Source organism: Lepisma saccharinum, chromosome 29 (genome assembly GCF_977018435.1).
Source record: "Lepisma saccharinum chromosome 29, izLepSacc3.1, whole genome shotgun sequence".
Taxonomy (NCBI): Eukaryota; Metazoa; Arthropoda; class Insecta; order Zygentoma; family Lepismatidae; genus Lepisma; species Lepisma saccharinum.
This window is the reverse complement of record NC_139257.1, coordinates 15,531,252-15,550,573: the sequence shown is the minus strand read 5'-3', so window position 1 is coordinate 15,550,573 and position 19,322 is coordinate 15,531,252. Positions and strand designations below refer to the sequence as shown.

Sequence of the window (19,322 nt, the reverse complement as noted above, 5' to 3'; positions counted from 1 at the left end):
TGCACATATTGGCCTATAATTCTCTATTTTTGTATTTTCATTTGTTTATAAAATAGCACAGACTCTTGTTAATTTCCTTATCTTAGGAAAATTGTGCGGCTTTATTATTAAATTATATATCAGACATAAAGGTGTTTTGAATACCTCTGCACAAGCTTTGATTACATACGGAGAAATTCCGTCTGGCCTACTGGTCTTTTTTGGTTTTAATTTTTTTATCGCATCCCAATATTCCTTTTCGGTAATTCTATTATTTGAAAGTGGATTCAACTTCCTCAGTTATGTCATATGCACTTTGATTAATCAGTATAAACAGATTTAAAGTAAGAAGCAAAGATATTTACTATTTCTTGATTCGTTTGTAATATTTTATTACCGTACATCATACCTTAGTTTGAAATCATATTTCTACCCGTTTTATTTTTTACAGAATACTGATATTCTTGATACTCTCCTCGGTTTTCCTTTGATACACGTTGTATGCTCTATTTATAAGTGTTTTTACTCTTTTACGAGTATCATTATATTTTAATCCGCTTTCATTATCATGTTCCATTCGTTTCCTGTAACACTCTTTAAATCTTAACATATCCTTAATTTCTCGAGTAAACCAGGGAGGGTATTTACTGTTCGAGTGGATTCTCTTTGTTGGTACTATAGAGTTAAAAACAGAGTTAACTTTAACATTGAAATATTCTACAGCGTCATTTACATTATTCATACTACTAATAGGTTCCCAATTTGTGTCTCGAAACAATTGAGGACTAAAAGTGGTAAACGTTGTAAGTGCCAAAAGCGAAAGTGTTGGGAAATCGCATCGTTCCACACATCAGCCCCTAAGAACGTGCACACTAATGACCTCTTTACACGCCCTTTGAACTACTTAGAGGGCTTCCAGCCACATTTCACGTTTACCACATTATAAAGCATGGCACATTTCACAGTTTAACGTGGAAAACGGTGTTTGAATTATTGTGGCACTTACAGCATTTAACATTTTTAGTCTTCAATTCATACATTCGGCGGAAATTTGCTTTTTCAAAATTTAACATTGCAACTGGATTATAGTTCTTCAAGTTTGTTTTGTTTTTGTATAATTCACACTTGCAATTAATGCTGGATGATGCATATCTTCTTTAAGGCGATCTCCTACCCCGGCGAAGGTCTGAGCATTTTCTATGTAAGCTTATGGGATGTTTTCGGTATTTTGGTCACGATTATCTCGAGAACCAGTCGACAAAAATTTTCCAAATTTTGATTGAACACTGAGAAAGGATGTTTCTAGAGACCCACTGATTAATATTTTCATTTTTTGCATCAACGTCCCGAAAATTAATTAATTCATTTTACTCTATTTTCACTTTTCTTGACACAGCAACCCTGCAGAGCCCAGTCGCCTGGCTCTTCACGGACCCTCGTTCACGACTAATGAGCCGGGAGGAGAAGGGAGGGAGGCCCGAGGATAACTCACCAGATGTTTTCGAGCTGTAGAAATCTGCTTCAGGTATAAATATCCGGGGAGGAAAGCTCTCGGAAGATTTAACTGAGTATTTTTGAAATTATAGGGCTAACTTGAAAATGGACAAAAGAAAGTGTTCAGGAATGCGAATAGAATCAGCACAGATATATATTCACTTAGTCTGGAGTATGAAATTTCTGGAAGTACCGGGATGGCGAAAGTATGCTGTAAAGCATTGCTGTTCTCAAGGAGGGGTTGAGGGCAGCATATTCCCCAGTATCTCAGATGTCAAGAAGAGAAATAAATTACACAATGTCCATTTCAAGAATATTTCGGCAAAAATAAAGCGCAGGTTAAGTAGTTCATGAATATCTGGATAATGAACTTCTAACAATTGTATAGATCAGTCTCCCACCCCATCCATGACCAATAGCGCGTCCCCCCCTTAGATCATGCCATAATTCCCATAAAGTATTTTATTGCGACACTCTCCTATTACAGAAAGTCATTTTTTTACTTGATCTGCCCCTTCTCCAAATTATTCCTTTTCTTCATCTTGGAACCAATTATAGTGAGTTGAATTAATTACTAATCAAGTATGTTCCTCTCCGCCTCATCGCACACATTGCACAACGATGTCCTTTTTATACATATATTTTAGAAAAATATATTGAATTTTATGATAGTGAAAGGAAAAATATTCCTCACCAAGAATTTAGATGGGGCGGTCTGCGTCATTATCCCCTCACGCGCGAAGCGCCTAATAATCCGGGAGGAGGGGGAGACCCAAGAGAATAAAACCCAGATGCACTCGACCTGCATGCAACCGGTTTCGGGTATATGTAACAGGGGAAAGACCCCTCAAGATCAATCTTGGTATTTCTTTTTCTAAATTGTGGACGGGAAGTTTCGGAGCAAACGTTTGATGAATAGAAACAGAATAATCGCAGATAGTGTATATTCGTTTAGTGTGGAATATGAAATTACTGTGCTGCAAACAGTGCTTCCGGCAAGGAGGGGCTGCGGGCGGCGGCATATTCCCAAGAATACAGATCAATTGCGCTAAATCAATTTCAATTTCAAAAATATTTCAACAACGACCAATATATTGTTTTGTTCCGTGGTGGAGGATTCTCCCCGATGGCACATTGTTAGCTTCATCGCCTTGTAATCAAGGCGTCCCTGGTTTAATAACCGGTGGAGACACATAGTAGTTCGGATCCCACTTTAAGCTGTAGGCCCAGTCCCGATTAGCTTTACTATGCATAAAATGCAATTAAATCAATGTTTCATGGTCGCAAGAGTGTAAAACATCTGAGTCACATAAAATATAACGTTTAGCTTGAATTAACAGTGTTACCTTCTCAAAGCATTTAAATAGAAATGGCATATGCATGGTTTCGTTACACATTCCAACTTTAGGCCAAAACCTAAATAGTTTTACTAAATTAAAAAAAAATACTCTCAAAAGAGGAACACTGAAAAATTTGTTTAAAAGCAGATTTTCATGCCCCAAATATCGTACTAACAATAATATTACATACGCGTGTATGCATAATCACACAATAGCAGTAAAGTGGAAAATAAAATACGAGAATTGTATTTATTTTAACTCCACATACATACATGCACCTCCATAAGTGTGTTATGTATTATGTATCTGCATGTCTGTGTTAACTTATATTTCTGTTATTGGCCTGCAACCGTGGCGGAGTGGTTGGCACAGCGCTCTACGACGCCATGGGTCCTGGGTTCGAATCCCAGCCTGAGCATGGATGTTCTTTGTGATTGTGCCTTCATCAATTTCACAATATCATCACTCATCCTCATTTTCGCGATTAGCCAAAACTGGATTAAAAGCGACGCGAAATAACAAGAAATCAAAATGATCCCCGTAAATATGTTTCATGCTTCAGGACGTACTGGTAACCTTCATTTTTCACCCCCTGGAAGTTTTTTTGCCCTAGTCCATGTCTATGCAAGAATACGTTTATCTACGAATACGACAATTCTATTTATTACGTAAGGCATTATACAATATACCCCGAGGAAATATCATTATTTACGAGATTTTCTTCCCTCTGAAGATGTAAAATTGGGTTTTCATGTTGTTGTTTTTCCGTGAAGCACTGTTCTCCCGTCGAGTAGCTAATCTGGAGTACGTACATTTAAATCTTCTTACACATCTCACTATGTCCGAACAAACTGTCGTACAACATGATTTTTACTCGCCAAAAGTCGTACCATTTGTTTTTATTGCGCTTTCTGTCCTGCCAAGACAAGCAGAATGTCCTATTGCGCATGAAATACATATATATAACAGCGATGTACGTAACGTATCTAACCGTTATGGCCAGGGTTATGTCTGTCCGGTTGTCCCTATGCTAAAACATAGCACCAGCTATCGTAAGGCACAACCAACACCCCCCAGCTATCAATTTTCTCTTGGAACCTTGAATATATGTGTACGACAGAAACACACTATTAGATTGTAGTAGAAAAGGTCATATGGTTCAAGAATAGTAGAATTTGATTACAAGTAGCAAGAATGATTTCGAAGGATTTAAATTTGAAACAGATTTTCGTAGTGATTAATTCTGCATAGGTATAATAGTTCTGCAGTTGTGATTAAAAGATCTAGTATTGAAATGCAAATTGGAAGCCCTTTTAATACTAATCTTTTCATCACGATTTCCCTCTATTGATCGCTCTTCGGTCTGATTTTCCGTGTGACTATGATATGTACCGAGATTCCATGTAACACTTTCCTAGTCTTCCACGTTCATGACAAACATGCCGCTCTCAATATAGCAACTGCTACCGATATTTTCATTTGATACTACAAAATTTATGAGGATAATCCGAGCTTTTTCTCTTGGAAAGATCGACATCTACCATTATTCCCGGCCGGTCATTCACGCCAAAAATAGTTTAGGCCTAGAGGCCATACCAGATGCGCTGTCCTGTTGAGCGATCATATTTCACGGCATGGTCCACTGCGTTCTTTCACCTCGTGTCTGTTCAAATGTGTGTGATCTTCCTTTGAGACAAGTGTTTCGGAAAGCAGTGTCTGTCGAAGATTTGTAAAATGAAAAGTGGCGACGATATCAGCAGAAAGAGGAAACGGTGCTACAGTTACGGAATCTTTGCGAAGAATATTACAATAATAAGGTTGACATTGGAAAGGACAAGATTACGGATATTGAACGACTTACCAGAGAACAATCAACTTGCAAACAATGGAAAGCAGAAAGACGGATCAGAGTAACTGCCTCAAACGTAAAGAAATAGTTTGTAGACGAGCAGGCACTTCAACATCGCCACTTGTCAGAAATTTATTATATCCACCATTCCTCTCTGGTAATGCTATAGCTTGGGGTAAAGCCAACGAACCAATTGCCAAAGAGCAATATGAACAAAAGTTTTCAGTCTCCATAAAAAATTGTGGCCTATGCATCGACGAATTCCATCCATTTCTTGCAGCATCCCCCGATGGAGTAGTCACATGCAATCAAAATTCCTATCTCATAGAAATAAAATGTCCATATGCAGCCCGTTATTGTAAGACCATTGCTGAGGCCGCCCAAAACATCAAGAGTTTTCCACTATCTGTTAGCAACAGTGGTGATTTATATCTTCCCAGAAACCATCAATATTTTTACCAAATTCAAGCACAGTTACAGTGTTGCAACATGGAAAGATTTGATTTAGTGCTGTATACCCCTAGTGATTTGAAAGTTCTGACCATAATTAGAGATAGAGATTTCATGCGACAGATTATGGACAAGTTGCAAAGATTCTACAATGAATGCTTGCTGCCGGAAATTGTAGATTCTCGTGTAGAACGAGGATTACAAATCCGCGAACTAAAAACGAATGTAGTACAAACTGAGAAGAGACAAGAAAATAGCTGAACCTTGCAAGTTTTCAGTTCTTCCTATTTTAGGAACCTTTATGTCAAGTGAATAATTCAAAATGAATTTTATAGACTACACAAACTGTTAAATTCCATCAGAACTATGACATCTAGTCTTCAATATGTATATTTGTGTTTATTTCATGTTATAGTGTGTAATGAATTGTTCGGAAAGAGCCATTAAAGTGCCCCTTGCCATTTTACGAACATTTATATGAAGTAAATAATTTAAATGAATTTTATAGACTACACAAACTGTTAAATTCCATCAGAACTATGACATGTAGTCTGCAATATGTATATTTGTGTTTGTTTGTGTTTATTTGTGTGTTATAGTGTGTAATGAATTGTTCAAAAAGAGCCATGAAACTCCCTCTTTTCCATTTTACAAATATTTATATGAATTAAATGAATTCTATAGACTACACAAACTGTTAAATTTCATCAGAACTATGACATGTAGTCTTCAATATGTATATTTGTGTTTGTTTGTGTGTTATAGTGTGTAATGAATTGTTCGGAAAGAGCCACGGAACTGCCTATTGCCATTTCACGAACATTTATATGAAGTAAATAATTTAAAATGAATTTTATAGACTACACAAAGTGTTAAATTCCATCAGAACTAGGATATATAGTCTTCAATATGTATATTTGTGTGTTATAGTGTGTAATGAATTGTTCGGAAAGAGCCACGGAACTGCCTATTTCCATTTCACGAACATTTATATGAAGTAAATAATTTAAAATGAATTTTATAGACTACACAAAGTGTTAAATTCCATCAGAACTAGGACATATAGTCTTCAATATGTATATTTGTGTTTATTTGTGTGTTATAGTGTGTAATGAATTGTTCGGAAAGGGCCATGAACCTGCCTATTGCCATTTTACGAACATTTAGCTATATGAAGTAAATAATTTAAAATGAATTTTATAGATTACACAAACTGTTAAATTCCATCAGAACTATGACATGTAGTCTGCAATATGTATATTTGTGTTTGCTTGTGTTTATTTGTGTTATAGTATGTAATGAATTATTCAAAAAGAGCCATGAAACTGACTCTTGCCATTTTACGAACCTTTATCTGAATTAAATTAATTCTATAGACTACACAAACTCGTTCCCTCAGAACTATGACATGTAGTCTGCAATATGTATATTGTGTTTGTTTGTGTTTATTTGTGTATTATAGTGTGTAATGAATTGTATGGAAAGAGCCATGAAACTGTCCTTTGCCATTTTACGAACATTTATATGAAGTAAATAATTGAAAATGAATTTTATAGATTACACAAACTGTTCAATTCCAACCGAACTATGTCATGTAGGCTGTGACACACACATATTTATGGGTGTCGGAACCAGAAAACAGAGGCGATGAATTTGATGGTCTGGCTGATCATGCGTCACCCAATTAAAAAGGCAATGTGGCAGGCACTGGCCCATAGCTGTCGCACCATCGAGTTTACATATGTCTGTAGTTTTAGTTTCTGTGTGTGTGTCGGATTACGTTTATTCATCTTCCAAACCTTTGGAAAGCACTCGGCGGGAGAAACATGATACTTCGGTGGTGATTCTCGGAATTTGACCCCAGCTGGCAGGCCCTTCCAGTTTCTCCACCGCTGGAAACCGGCGATCTGGTGGTAGGAGGGAAAATGCCAGAAGTAAACAATAATAGCTGCAGAAAACAGATCGAGGTTGAGAAAAAGGATTTCTGATGTTTTACAGTCTTGCAAGAGCCGAAGTGGTCTATTTTGTCTACCCCCGTCGCGAACCTGTGAATGCAGCGCGCTGTGACGCCAGAGTCCCGGGTTCAAATCCCAGTTCGGACATGGATGTTTGTGATTGTTTGTCCTCAATGAACAAGTCGAGATTTGACATCAATTGAGATGTGTTTTGTGTGAGGAAAGCTGCCCCTTAGGGGCTTCACTTTAATAAAAAGAAAATAAAAAGGATCTGACTGCTATGCGAAAGACCCAGGTTTGATTTCCGGGTAGGTGATCTAAGGTTGGAGTTTTTCCGGCCTTGTACCCGTATAAAGCGGCTCTGGGGCTGCCCCAGCCTCAAATCAATGGGTACATGGAGGGGGGGGGGGGCTAAAAGCTGCAGTAGTATGGGGCTGGTCACCACCTCCAAAATGGTCCAGTTCGAGAATGTGTGGGGCCCTATCCCCACATCCTCTAAATGTGCCTTCATGCCACAGTGGTACGCACAGGTAACTTTATATTTTTATAGTGTTTGCAATGGAATTGAAATATTAAAATATTATACTGGCATAAATAGGCTACTTGTATTTTGTGCATGAAATGTTTCATTGCATTAGTGATAAGAGCTTTCGAAATGATTGATTTAATAGTTAATTGGTTCTAATGTAGCCATTATGTAAAATTCATACATCCACAACCCGAAATCCGGACAGTCGGGCCGACCTGCGTGCGAAGTGATTATTAGCATAGCGTGCTAAAACGCCGGGTGTCCTGGGTTCGAATCCCGGTCACGGCGTAGAAGTTTTTTTTGTGAGTTGCCGTTCAACAATTTCATCTAATACGCATTCTTCATTATTGTTGCAATTATCCAAGTATCAGAAAACGACGAATAATAACAAAATTAATCAGTCAATCAACGGACACTCGGTTCTAGGATCAGATCCAGGTACCCGGTTCCGGTTAATCTCTAGTATATACGTATGTAATCATGTATTATTTATACGCGGATCTTCCCGATGCCGTAGTGGTTACGTCGTCTTCTTGTAATCAAGGAATCCCGAGGTCGATACCCGGTGCAGGCACATTGTGGTTCGGACTCCACTTTAAACTGTAGGTCCAGCCCTGGCTAGCCTTTCTGTGCATAAAACAAATTTAAAAACAAACTCTACATTTATTTATGCATATATAGTATGGTCCGTTATCTACATTTATAATGGAAGAATAGTGTGTTTTACAATAATAAAAATAATGTAGTAACCAGCCCTGTTACGGAAACGCCACTGCTTTAGAAACATATTTGTCTCTCAGACTCAAACTCTCGGACCAAATTCCAACTTCATATTTTTCTTGGTCCGGAACACACTTCACCAATTTCATGCCACCACTTCCAGTCCATAATTTAAAAGCTACCCAGTTAAAAGCCAAAATACATGTTGCTTTCTTTTCATCTTCTAAACCTGTTGTGTGTTGGGGCGAAACCACCCGCCGTGTTCCAAACCCTCTTTCTACAAGGTCATTAGGCGACCCCGAGCAGCTGCAGTGAACCTGCCGGCCGGCAACAGGGTTGCCCTGTCAAGAAAAGTGAAAAAAAGTCTGATATTTCACAAATAAAATGAATTAATTAATTATGGGGACGTTGATGCAGAAAATGAAAATATCGATCAGTGGTTCTCTAGAAACATCCTTTCTCAGCGTTCAGTTAAAGTTTGAAAATTATCTGTCTACTGGTTCTCGAGATAATCGTGACTAAAGTTACGCCCATAAGCTTACATGGAAAATTGCTCAAACCTTCGCCGGGGTAGGAGATCGCCTTAACAAGAGGTAATTCGTCCGTATTGACTGTAACGAAATCCCATATATTAGTTAAAATCAGATCAAGTGTTCTATGTTTTTTTTATTTTCTATGTAATTAATAGAATGCAAGTCATAGAGACTCAAAAAAATTTCTAAAGCTCTGTACGAAGGTCCTCCTGTCTGCAGATTATAACTTGAATCTACAATATATGGTAAATTGAAATCACCAATAGTAATAATATTGTTACCTTGTAATTCCTCATTGTTTTCGAATAAGTTATAGAAATACATATAATTGATTGATTTGGTGTTTTAAGTCCACTTTATGCACAGTAAGGCTAATCGGGACTGGACCTACAGTTTAAAGTGGGATCCGAACCACTGTGTGCCTCCACCGGGTATCGAACCCGGGACCCCTTGATTACAAGGCAACAACGCTACCACTGCGCCATCGGGGAGGCAAATACATATAATCATCTACTGCTGAGGAAGGTGTGCAATACACAGTAATTATATAGTACATCTTATTATCTAAGGTCACTTTAATACAGATCATGTCTAGATTATTGCTTAATACAACATTGTCAGGTTTTATATTTTGTTTAGTGGCAATTAATACTCCCCCACCTCTATTATTACTTTGTTTATCTTGTCTTTATACCTTATAGTTCTCAGTAAACAATTCAGTGCTATATACACCGCTATGTAGCCACGTTTCTGTAATGGTAATTAAGCCATAGCTGCACATGAAAATGTTTAGATAAAATTCCTGAGTTTTTGTGTTTAGGCCCCTCACATTTTGATAATAAATTGTGAAATACCTTTGTGGAGCCTTTGCAAATGATACTAACTTATCAACATCTTCAATTGTTTTCAGAACAAAAATATCTCTATCCCCTTATCTTTTTTTTTTTTTTAATTTTATAGACCCTGAACCATCAACCCATAAGTATGCGTCGTTTTTCTCTCTTTTTACTTTCCTGGCATAGCCATAAATTTTCTTCCTGAGGGGAGTGAGACTTTGATTAATATATACAACATCGTTATTTGTGTAGTCTAGATGTGCACAGTTTAGATTTCTCTTAACTTTACGTCTTTGTATTATCTTATCTCTAACTACACGTCAAACAAACTTAACAATAATGCTCGCTGATTTCTGTTTCATTCTGTGACATGTGTGAATCATTTCATTTTCTACCTTCACATCTAGTACTTGTCCTACTTTCTATACAATTTCGTAGGGATCTTCATTCAAGTTTTCTGGTACACCATTGTAAACAAATTTAGGGAAACAACGTCTGTTCTTGATAAGAAGCGAAGGGTGAAACGGGGTGTGCTTACTGAGGAGAAATTAGACGGCATTTTGGCACGATTGGAACATTCTCCTAAAAAAAAAAAAATTCTTCCGGCGCATTGCACAAGAAACATACATCTCCATGTCGAGTGCGTGGCGAGCTACCAAGCTTTTAAAGCTGAAGCCATGCATTAGAAGAATTTAAAGAAAATATCAGTTGAGAAATTGAAGCAATTTCGGAAGAAGAACTGATGTTAGTGAAATTTCTTAAAAAGATGCGGTAAATGTGTGGAAGCAGAACCTATTGTAACAAGGTATGTGCATATTTTAATTGCAATTATCCATGTAATTATACTAGGTTATTTCATTACATATCTAGTGGTTTCAGGTACGCGGATATTGCATCAGTTTGCCGGCAGACGCGATCCTACTTCCCGCCGAGCTAGCCGCTACTCCGCGGGCACCTCGACCGAAAAAGACACTAGATATCGTCTTCCATTCTCAGTGTGCAAATCTATTTCTTCTTACTTACTCTATATTGTTGAGCGCAGTGGTAGGGTCTTCGCCTTGTAATCAAGGGGTCCCGGGTTCGATACCCGGTGGAGGCACAAGTGGTTCGGATCCCACTTTAAACTGTAGGTCCAGTCCCGATTAGCCTTACTGTGCATAAAGTGGACTTAAAACAACAAATCAATCAATCAATCTATATTGTTGACCGTTTATTTTGCTACCATTCTTCTCCAGTTTCCTATCTTGATTTCTGTTTTAGGTAAATGTCTGTTATATCGGAGACACATAAAAATCGGATATCTTGTGTTTCGGATGGTTCGTACTTACCAATTGTGTATTGCGGAACATAGTTGAAGGTGCCATTATGCTTTTTACACGAAAATAACATCGATTTTTCACATTACGAGTAATTCTTTTGGTTCCTTTCTTCCCTTGCGGATCATACAATATGGCACGCATAGCTGTGGATCATCGCGCGTCGTGCTTGTGTTTTGTCGATTTGGAGTGGGTATGCAGTGTTTCGACCTTCTTAACCGAAAAATACCTACTTTCGTGTTCATTATGTCATCACAAACCATTGACGGATATCCCCAAAAACCACTCAGGATAGCCCCACGAACCATTGACGGATATCCCCAAAAACCATTGACAACAACCCCAAGAACCATTGACGGATAGCCCCAAAAACTATTCACGATAGCCCCAAAAACCATTCACGATAGCCCCACGGACCATTTCCGGCAAGGTTTGGTTAGGTTAGGTAAGCATAGTTAAAAAAAATCGTAAAAGAAAGCACGTTTGGAAACACTGGCGAGACCGCGTGACTTTCGACGCACGCGCCATCTGCAGGTACATAATGGAAACAACGGCATAATGTTGTCTCTTTGCACAAAATGCAAGTTTATTATACCAAAAGTGCTTATTTCTTGTTGTGCAGCATTCTACGGTGAGAAAATACCTCCACGAACTTTCAAAATGCTACAGAAACTCATTTCCGTAAGTAGTGTCTTCTTTAAAAATGAAGAAATGTGTCTCCGATATAACAGACATTTACCCTGTTTTACTCTCTCTCTGTCTCTCTCTCTCTCTCTCTCTCTCTCTCTGTCTCCAGTTTACTTGTTTTATTTTTGTATCACCTTCTGCATGTCTTTACTTCTTTTCCTCTATCACTCTTTCTCTCTCTCAAACTATTTCTAGTTTAATATGACCTGTGAATATAACTTCACGATTTCTAAAATGTTTCACATCTGAGAATATAGCCTATTGATTTAAATTTTCCATTTTTATGAGATCTATTCTAGATAATAATACACTTGTCTGCAACATCTGTAATGCAACTCAATAATGCACAGTTTTAATTGACAGAAAAGGTCAGATTCAGATTTATTACACATTGTACATTATAAATTTCGACCCTTCGAGCATTACTATGACTGTGAGCAGGGGTGCCCATCCCCCCAAAGCCTATGACGCACTCCCCTCAAAAGGTAGAAAATCCCCCCCCCCTTTTATGCCGAATCATTTACTCAAATTATTTTGTTCAGACAAAATTTGCGGAACAGTACAGACATATTTAAGAACTATATTTACTTTAGGTATTGTTTACAATATTACTTGGACATTGATAGAAATAATATTTTACATAAATTATAATAACTTCAGAAGTTGCAAAGTTGCTGGAGCAAACTTATTTAAAATTTCCTCATTTTGCACCACTTTTAAAATATCAGACCATACACGAACGTTGTCTGTTTTTAATTCTTGCGTGAAGATATATAGATTTGTTAGCTAAACTATACAATTTTGTCCCCCCAAAAAATCCCATGACGCAGGCGCGTCAAAACTCTCCCCCTCCCCCTGTAGGCACACCTGACTGTGAGAACATATTTAAATTATCTAATGTGGAAAAGCTAAAATTAAAAAGAGATAAATGTATTGTAAAAAATGTAAAAATTGTATAATTCTTAACGTACTTCGCGTGTGACGAATGCAGAACAAAAACTATGGTTTCTCTTTGAAGGTGAACTTGGTGTTCTTGGTGAACGTTGTGAGGATTCTCGTCACGAAACTTCGAGCCAATAATACATTGGAAGCAGAACAGATAAGGTAAGGATTTCATTAAATGCAATAGAAGTAGTCTCATTTTCACAAGACTGTGCAAAGTCTTATAGTTTTTCTTATTCAAGTTGTTTCACATGATTACTATCCCTCCTCTGTATTTTGTAGTGGCGACATTATTGTTCTCGAGTACATTCGTAGAATGAGATTATTTTCGGGTGACTGCTCGAGTTCAGCTATCGAGCCTACCAACAGCGTAGAGCATGAGCAAGCGGCTCAACGATTGGTGCTTTGTTGAGATGACGTCACTGGCTCGCTTGTTGATTGGTTAACTCGTTTACAAGCTGCAAATACAGAACCACCAGCGCAGAGGAGTCTCCTGAACGCATGCGTCATTTGTGGGAAAATGGACAGCTTGCTCTGCGACGACATTCATGAGCATTTCTACATTCTAGTTTCTTCATATAGGAGAAGTATTTATTTTACACGAGAGCGCTGAACTAAGATTATATTACATTTCTTGGATCTGAAGTGATGCATGCGTCAATTGTGGGAAAAGAATTATTACTTTCTTTCACTTCAGATCCAAGAAATGTAATATAAGCTTAGTTGAGCGCTCTCGTGGAAAATAAATACTTCTCCTATATGAGAAAAATAGAATGTAGAAATGATCATTAATGTCGTCGCAGAGCAAGCTGTCCTTTTTCCCACAGTTGACGCATGCGTTCAGGAGACGCCTCTGCACCAGAGATGGTACGAAAGTAATCTCACTGTACATGAATCGATTTTTTTATTTCCTGAACTACTGCTAGTAGTTGATAGTAGTGGCGTTCACTTGAAAGTTATTTGAACATTGCACTGCAACGTGGAACAACGTTTCAGAACGGATAAATGAACTCACCCTGTATACAAACACAGAAATATATAAACGTGTATACACACACACAGCGTGTAACAAAAGTCCGGGAACACTTTAAAGAAATTATTGTAGCCAAACGAGTAGCATTACAAAGTAACAAAGTACATCATTTCAAAGAGTAAGGTTGTAAGTTTTCTTCAACAACACTCACTTTACAAACACCATATGTGGGAACCATGTGTGATCCAACAAATGTCGACGCGATAATCAAACTCTTCCCACTCACGGCACAACATGTCTTCCGAGATTGTGGCTGTTACTTGTTCAGTTCTCGTTTTGAGTTCCACAACATCACGTGGAAGAGGAGGGACATACATGGTCCCTTACATAACCTCATTAAAAAAAATAATCCGTTGCACTCTTTGTTTTGTCAAATTCTAGCACGCAGAAAGCCTTCTCAGCTCCAGAAAGCGCCATCTTGATTATGACACCACCTAGCGACCATATATGGAATTACACGTAACACCTGCAATGAGGAAAAAACTTACAACTTTATTCTTTGAAATGATGTACTTTGTTATTTTGTAATGCTACTCGTTTGGCTACAATAACTTCTTTGAAGTGTTCCCGGACTTTTGTTACATACATACATACATGCATACATACATACACATACATACAGTATGTACACACATTGTATGAAGTTCTCGGTGCACAAATACGTATCTCCAGTTGTTTTCTTCACAGGAAGGCAGTTAAAGCGACTGCAGTGCTCTTCCCTCTTCTCGGAATCCCTAACTTCTTGTTTCCCGTGAACCCGCACGATGACGGAACTTTCGAAGCAGCCTATCTTCTGACCAACTCTGTCCTTCAGTCCTCTCAGGTGAGTATCAAATCCTAACCACCTTGTGTAGTAAAAAAAAAAACTTCATTTTGTTTTTTTATTGGCCAACGTATTTTCTTTCGGAAATATATGGATATGTAGGCTGTGATTTGTTCACACACCTCCAACAACCGCCAAAGTTTTGTAATATCCCCAAAAAAATTTCACAGAGATCTAAATTATGATAATGTACAGTCACGGACACTTCTGGGTTCAAAGCATTAATATAATTGTAAAATATGGAATTTACTGTAATGCAAGGAGTGAAAATATAATCCCAGTCCGTCAGGTTCGTTCCCAAACAACATTAAATAATGGAACGTAACGTGGACCGAGTATTATTCCATGTCGAGAACACGAGACATTACGATCGACAATCTTCATCTCGTATTTCTCTTTGGCATCACTACTCAATTTACAGAGATGTATACCCGTGACTGGTATACAAGCCGCAGAATTGCAATGCTGTTTGGGTTGTCTAGTAACAAGGCGCTTGGTGGTCAGACATGGATGGCTTGCTTCAGTGCTTCTTCAATAGGGTCGTTACAACCCAGAAGTGTCCGTGACTGTACATCCTAAATATGCCACCAAAAGTCTTGATAACTCAACCACTCTATTTAATAGTACAGTGAGATGCACAAGTATTGCTTGTCAATTTGCGCATGACTATTTTCATTAACCTTTCTCTTCGATGCAGTGTCTTAACCTTTATGTTTTTCTAACGTTTGCTGGTGCAAAGGTTGTCAGCAGCTTGTTTGATGTTTGTTTCAATTCTTGAAGTTCTCATTGTGTAAAACAAAGAGCAATTTCCTTTGTAGTACTTGTGCATCTCACTCTACAATAGGCGCCAAAGATAAACAGTGTTCAGCTGTTTCGTTCTTTCTTCTCGTTCTTCATTCTGTGTGTTATTAGTAGATCCCGGATTTGCATGTAATTCGATATTCTTTTCCTTTCTAGATACATACCTTGAACAAGAAAATGTCAACGAATTATGTAACTGACATGATTTTGCATAAGTTTTATGTTACATATTTTTACATATTTGCCAGGATATTACATATTTTACATATTTGCTTATTTAATTTACATAAAACAACATATTTCGGTAATGTATTGCTATCTTGATCATTTTTCCTATGTTTTCGATCTTTGAAACATGATGAAGAAAATTTGTAGCTCATGTGATGTCATATTTTCTAATCAATGATATGCATGGTGCTTACGGTCACCTAAAATAGACTGCTGAGTCGAAAGACAGGCTGAAGACAAAATAATAATAAAATACGGGAACTTGTATTTATCGAAATATACTGGAGTTTCTCCCCCCCTCCTTTCTGGTTACATATTTTCGTTTCACTTTTAGATTTTGGCCAAGCACCTAGAAACTTGACATCGGTGGACAAGAAAGCTACATTCCTATACGAAGCGAGTTACACAATATGTTCCCTTGCACAAAAAGTACAGAAGTGGCTATGTATTTTCATTCGATTGTTCCTTCTGTCGACGCTTCTTTTATAATTTTTATAATTAGTTTCGAAAGTTATAAAGTTACAAAGTTGACCTAAATGGTTTCTTAAATATGTGCACGTTGCTGTGCTTCTTTGAGATTATAAATCTGTACAATTTTTAATTTGAACAACTTATGTGTCCTTAAAATTATGTTGAATATGTTCAAGTAAAATAAATATCTAACAGAATTCTTGAAATTGCTTAGATACTTGATTATTATTAATATTACATATTCTTTGATACTACATATGTAGCTACATATCCTTTTAATAATATATTTATGCACATATTTTGTCAATTATTGTTACATATTTTGTACTTTGATATTACATAAAAATCAGAGGTCTAGTTATTAGCGTATGGAATTGCATTTGTGCTGTTTCTTCGTGCTTTTAATTCCAATCCTTGAACACCCACTTGGTGAGATAACGGTATGAATGAACATGCTGATGGACAAATTGCTTAATATTATGTTTGTCGTTGACTGTACAATCAGCGCTAAATTGTCCATTGCTATGTTCGGTCTTTTTATTCTCGTGCATCCTGTGGGGCTTCAAGAATAGGAATTGTGTTGATGTTGAAGCAAATGCTACTAATGTTGTTTCTCAATTCATGGAACTCACATTGCGGAAAACAGAGTGAATGATTGATTTTGTTTATTACACATCTTTTCTTCCACTTTTGACTAATCGCGAGAATCGATGAGTGATTATACATGATGAAAAGACAGTGACAAAAAAACACCCATGCCCAGGTCGGGATTCGAACCCAGGACACGTGGCGTCGTAGCGCGCTGTGCAATTGGAGTTGTGATAGGTGATATGAAATCTTTTAAAATACACTGTTATTAAGGTAAAGCAGTCTCTTATTTTATTGTGATTTCGTAAGTAAGTATTGTGGTATTAGATTGTGGTGAATGTGAAAGTGATATGGCTCTAATAAACGCTCCAAAACGGTAAGAAGCTATTAATATTTCTAATTGCACGTTCTCAGAGTGCTGGTTGCAGGAATAACGTAAAGGAGAGTCCCATAACTCTGCCGCACGGTGGATTGGGCTACTAATGTGACGTAGTAATCTAGTGGCGCGCTCCAAAAGTTACGTCACATTCTAATGGAACAGTTTGTTACAAATGCGAGTATTTATGTTATACATAAAACACTTGTATACAAATCATGCTATAATGCAGGTGTACCCATCCACCCTAAGGTAAGTTGCGCATCTCCCACTAACCCCAGATCACTTCACAATCTCCATGAAGTATTTAATTACGACAGCGTGTCTACTAGTAACCTATTACTGAAGGTCACATTCTCTTAACATGATTGAAATCTGTACTTTATCTGCTCCAAATTATTTCATTTCATTTCTTCATTTAACGGATTCAAATGGTTGCATCTACTTGCAAAAGTGAAAAGTGCCAAATAAAGTAAATTAATTACTAAGCAAATATATTCCGATTCCTCTTTCGCCCCTCCATCGCACACATTGCAACATGTTGCCAATGTGTAAACTTGTTTTACATATATTTTAGAAGAATATAAACATGTTGAATCTCATATTATTTCAAGGAAATATCTCTCCTCCTCCCCAAATTATGGAGCGCTTCGCACCATTACCCGCCTGTGGGAACCCCTGATATCACTGGCGTACTCAGGAATTTTTCGGGAGGGGCTGGAGTTGTAACCGTTGTAATGCCCTGGACATTACACTGTAATTCTTTCTTATTTAGTTAAACTATTGTGTTCGTTCGTCTGATTTTTTGAAATTTTATTTTCCAAATATTTATGATGTCACATGCACCTAGTATCAGATGGACAAATAGACTAACCTTCATGTGGCAGAACCTGGCAACATGTAACAAACTGAGAGATTTATCAACAAGCTAGAAATACCATAGCAATGGGATAATAGTTGTAGAAAAATGTCAAGAATAATTGCAATATGTCGTTTAAAGTTTATAAATTGCTGTAAGTGCATTTATTAAAAAAACTTATATTAAGGTGAAATAGTACATTCTGTTGAACACACCTTGCCAACGACATAAAGAGCGAAGGTATAATTTCTGGTTAGACTGAATACTATACATAGCTTCGTTCCAGGGAACGGGATGCACAATAAAATATTTCGTACATTTGTATCTTCTCAGTCTGTTAAAATTGTAGCCGAAGACGAAAATGGTAATGAGGAGTCATTTTAAGAGGAGGTGCATTTATACCTCTAGTTTTTCGACTTCTTAACGGATTTCCATTTGAAAATTTTATTTTTTCAAATTTTCGGGATGGGCTGCAGCCCTTTCATCTATTTCTGCGTACGCCAGTGCCTGCTATAACGTCACTTGAGACCCACCTATTGGGGAAAGGATTATTGATGAAATCTCCGCTACTTCTCACTCTGTTGCTAGTTACTGATTAATTTAAACTCTAATTTAATTAATTTTAACTATTTTTTTTTTTTCACAGGGCGTTTCTGTGTCCCTCCTGTACTGTTTCCTGAACGCCGAAGTCCGTCTGGCCGTGAGGAAAAAGTACTACAGACTGGCAGCAAGATTCCGCACTCACGGAACGAAGGCGCTGAGAAGAAAGTCCACTCGCTCCACGTCGGTGTTCGTCTCCGGATCGGAAGCCTGGAACAAGCCCCCCCACGAGACCCCCATGTGACACAAGTGTGGCGACAGCCAGCCTGAACTCATATCCATTGAGCTGGATTCCTTTTACGGGACGCATAAGCCGATCATCAACAAACATTTCAACGCCTGCGTGTAATGGACCACATTAGTGGTGACGTCAACAGCAGACAACTCAACACGATTGAGTCCAAACAAAGTTTTCACGTGGTTTTAGCCAAATCTAAAGCATTGAATTTTTCATTGCAAGGGGTACCTTTATTGATTTTTACAGCAGTTGTGAAACAAAATTTTGATGTTTATCGTACATCCATGGAGAGATGAGACTTCGGTGAATACTTCGATATATTATACACACTTTACAAAGCATAAGGTAAAGAATAACGAAATAAGGAAATCCTGCATTTTAAAGAAGGTAGTGATTGCTGCTACAACCGTTTTAAGCATTGCCATTGGCTGGTAGCTTTCTGGAGGGGGTCTCACTTATCACACACAACTTAAACACGCATGGTGTTAGGTTAGACTTGTTGGGTTTCGTTCTCTTAGAAGAAGAAAGCGACGAAAAATGGTTATAGTAGCAATACCGAACATTAAAGAAAATCCAGCCATTCTGCTTCCGAACACAGCCGAAGATCAACCGAGCTCAACTCGTACGCAACGAGAGTGGCGGTGCTGATAGGGATGATGCGAGTTCAGAAGTCTC

At 37.7% G+C, this 19,322-nt stretch overlaps 1 protein-coding gene across 1 annotated transcript in view; it reads left to right on the top strand.

The window, feature by feature from the left end:
• Positions 1–19,102, top strand: part of LOC145981403 (corticotropin-releasing factor receptor 1-like) — a 41,935-nt gene extending 22,833 nt beyond the window's left edge. The window contains exons 7-9 of the mRNA XM_083114640.1: positions 12,707–12,792; positions 14,351–14,486; positions 18,456–19,102. Coding sequence (XP_082970766.1) covers positions 12,707–12,792; positions 14,351–14,486; positions 18,456–18,653 — 420 coding nt within the window. The 3' untranslated portion in view covers positions 18,654–19,102. The remainder of the gene's footprint in view (positions 1–12,706; positions 12,793–14,350; positions 14,487–18,455) is intronic.
• The last annotated feature ends 220 nt before the right edge of the window (positions 19,103–19,322 follow it).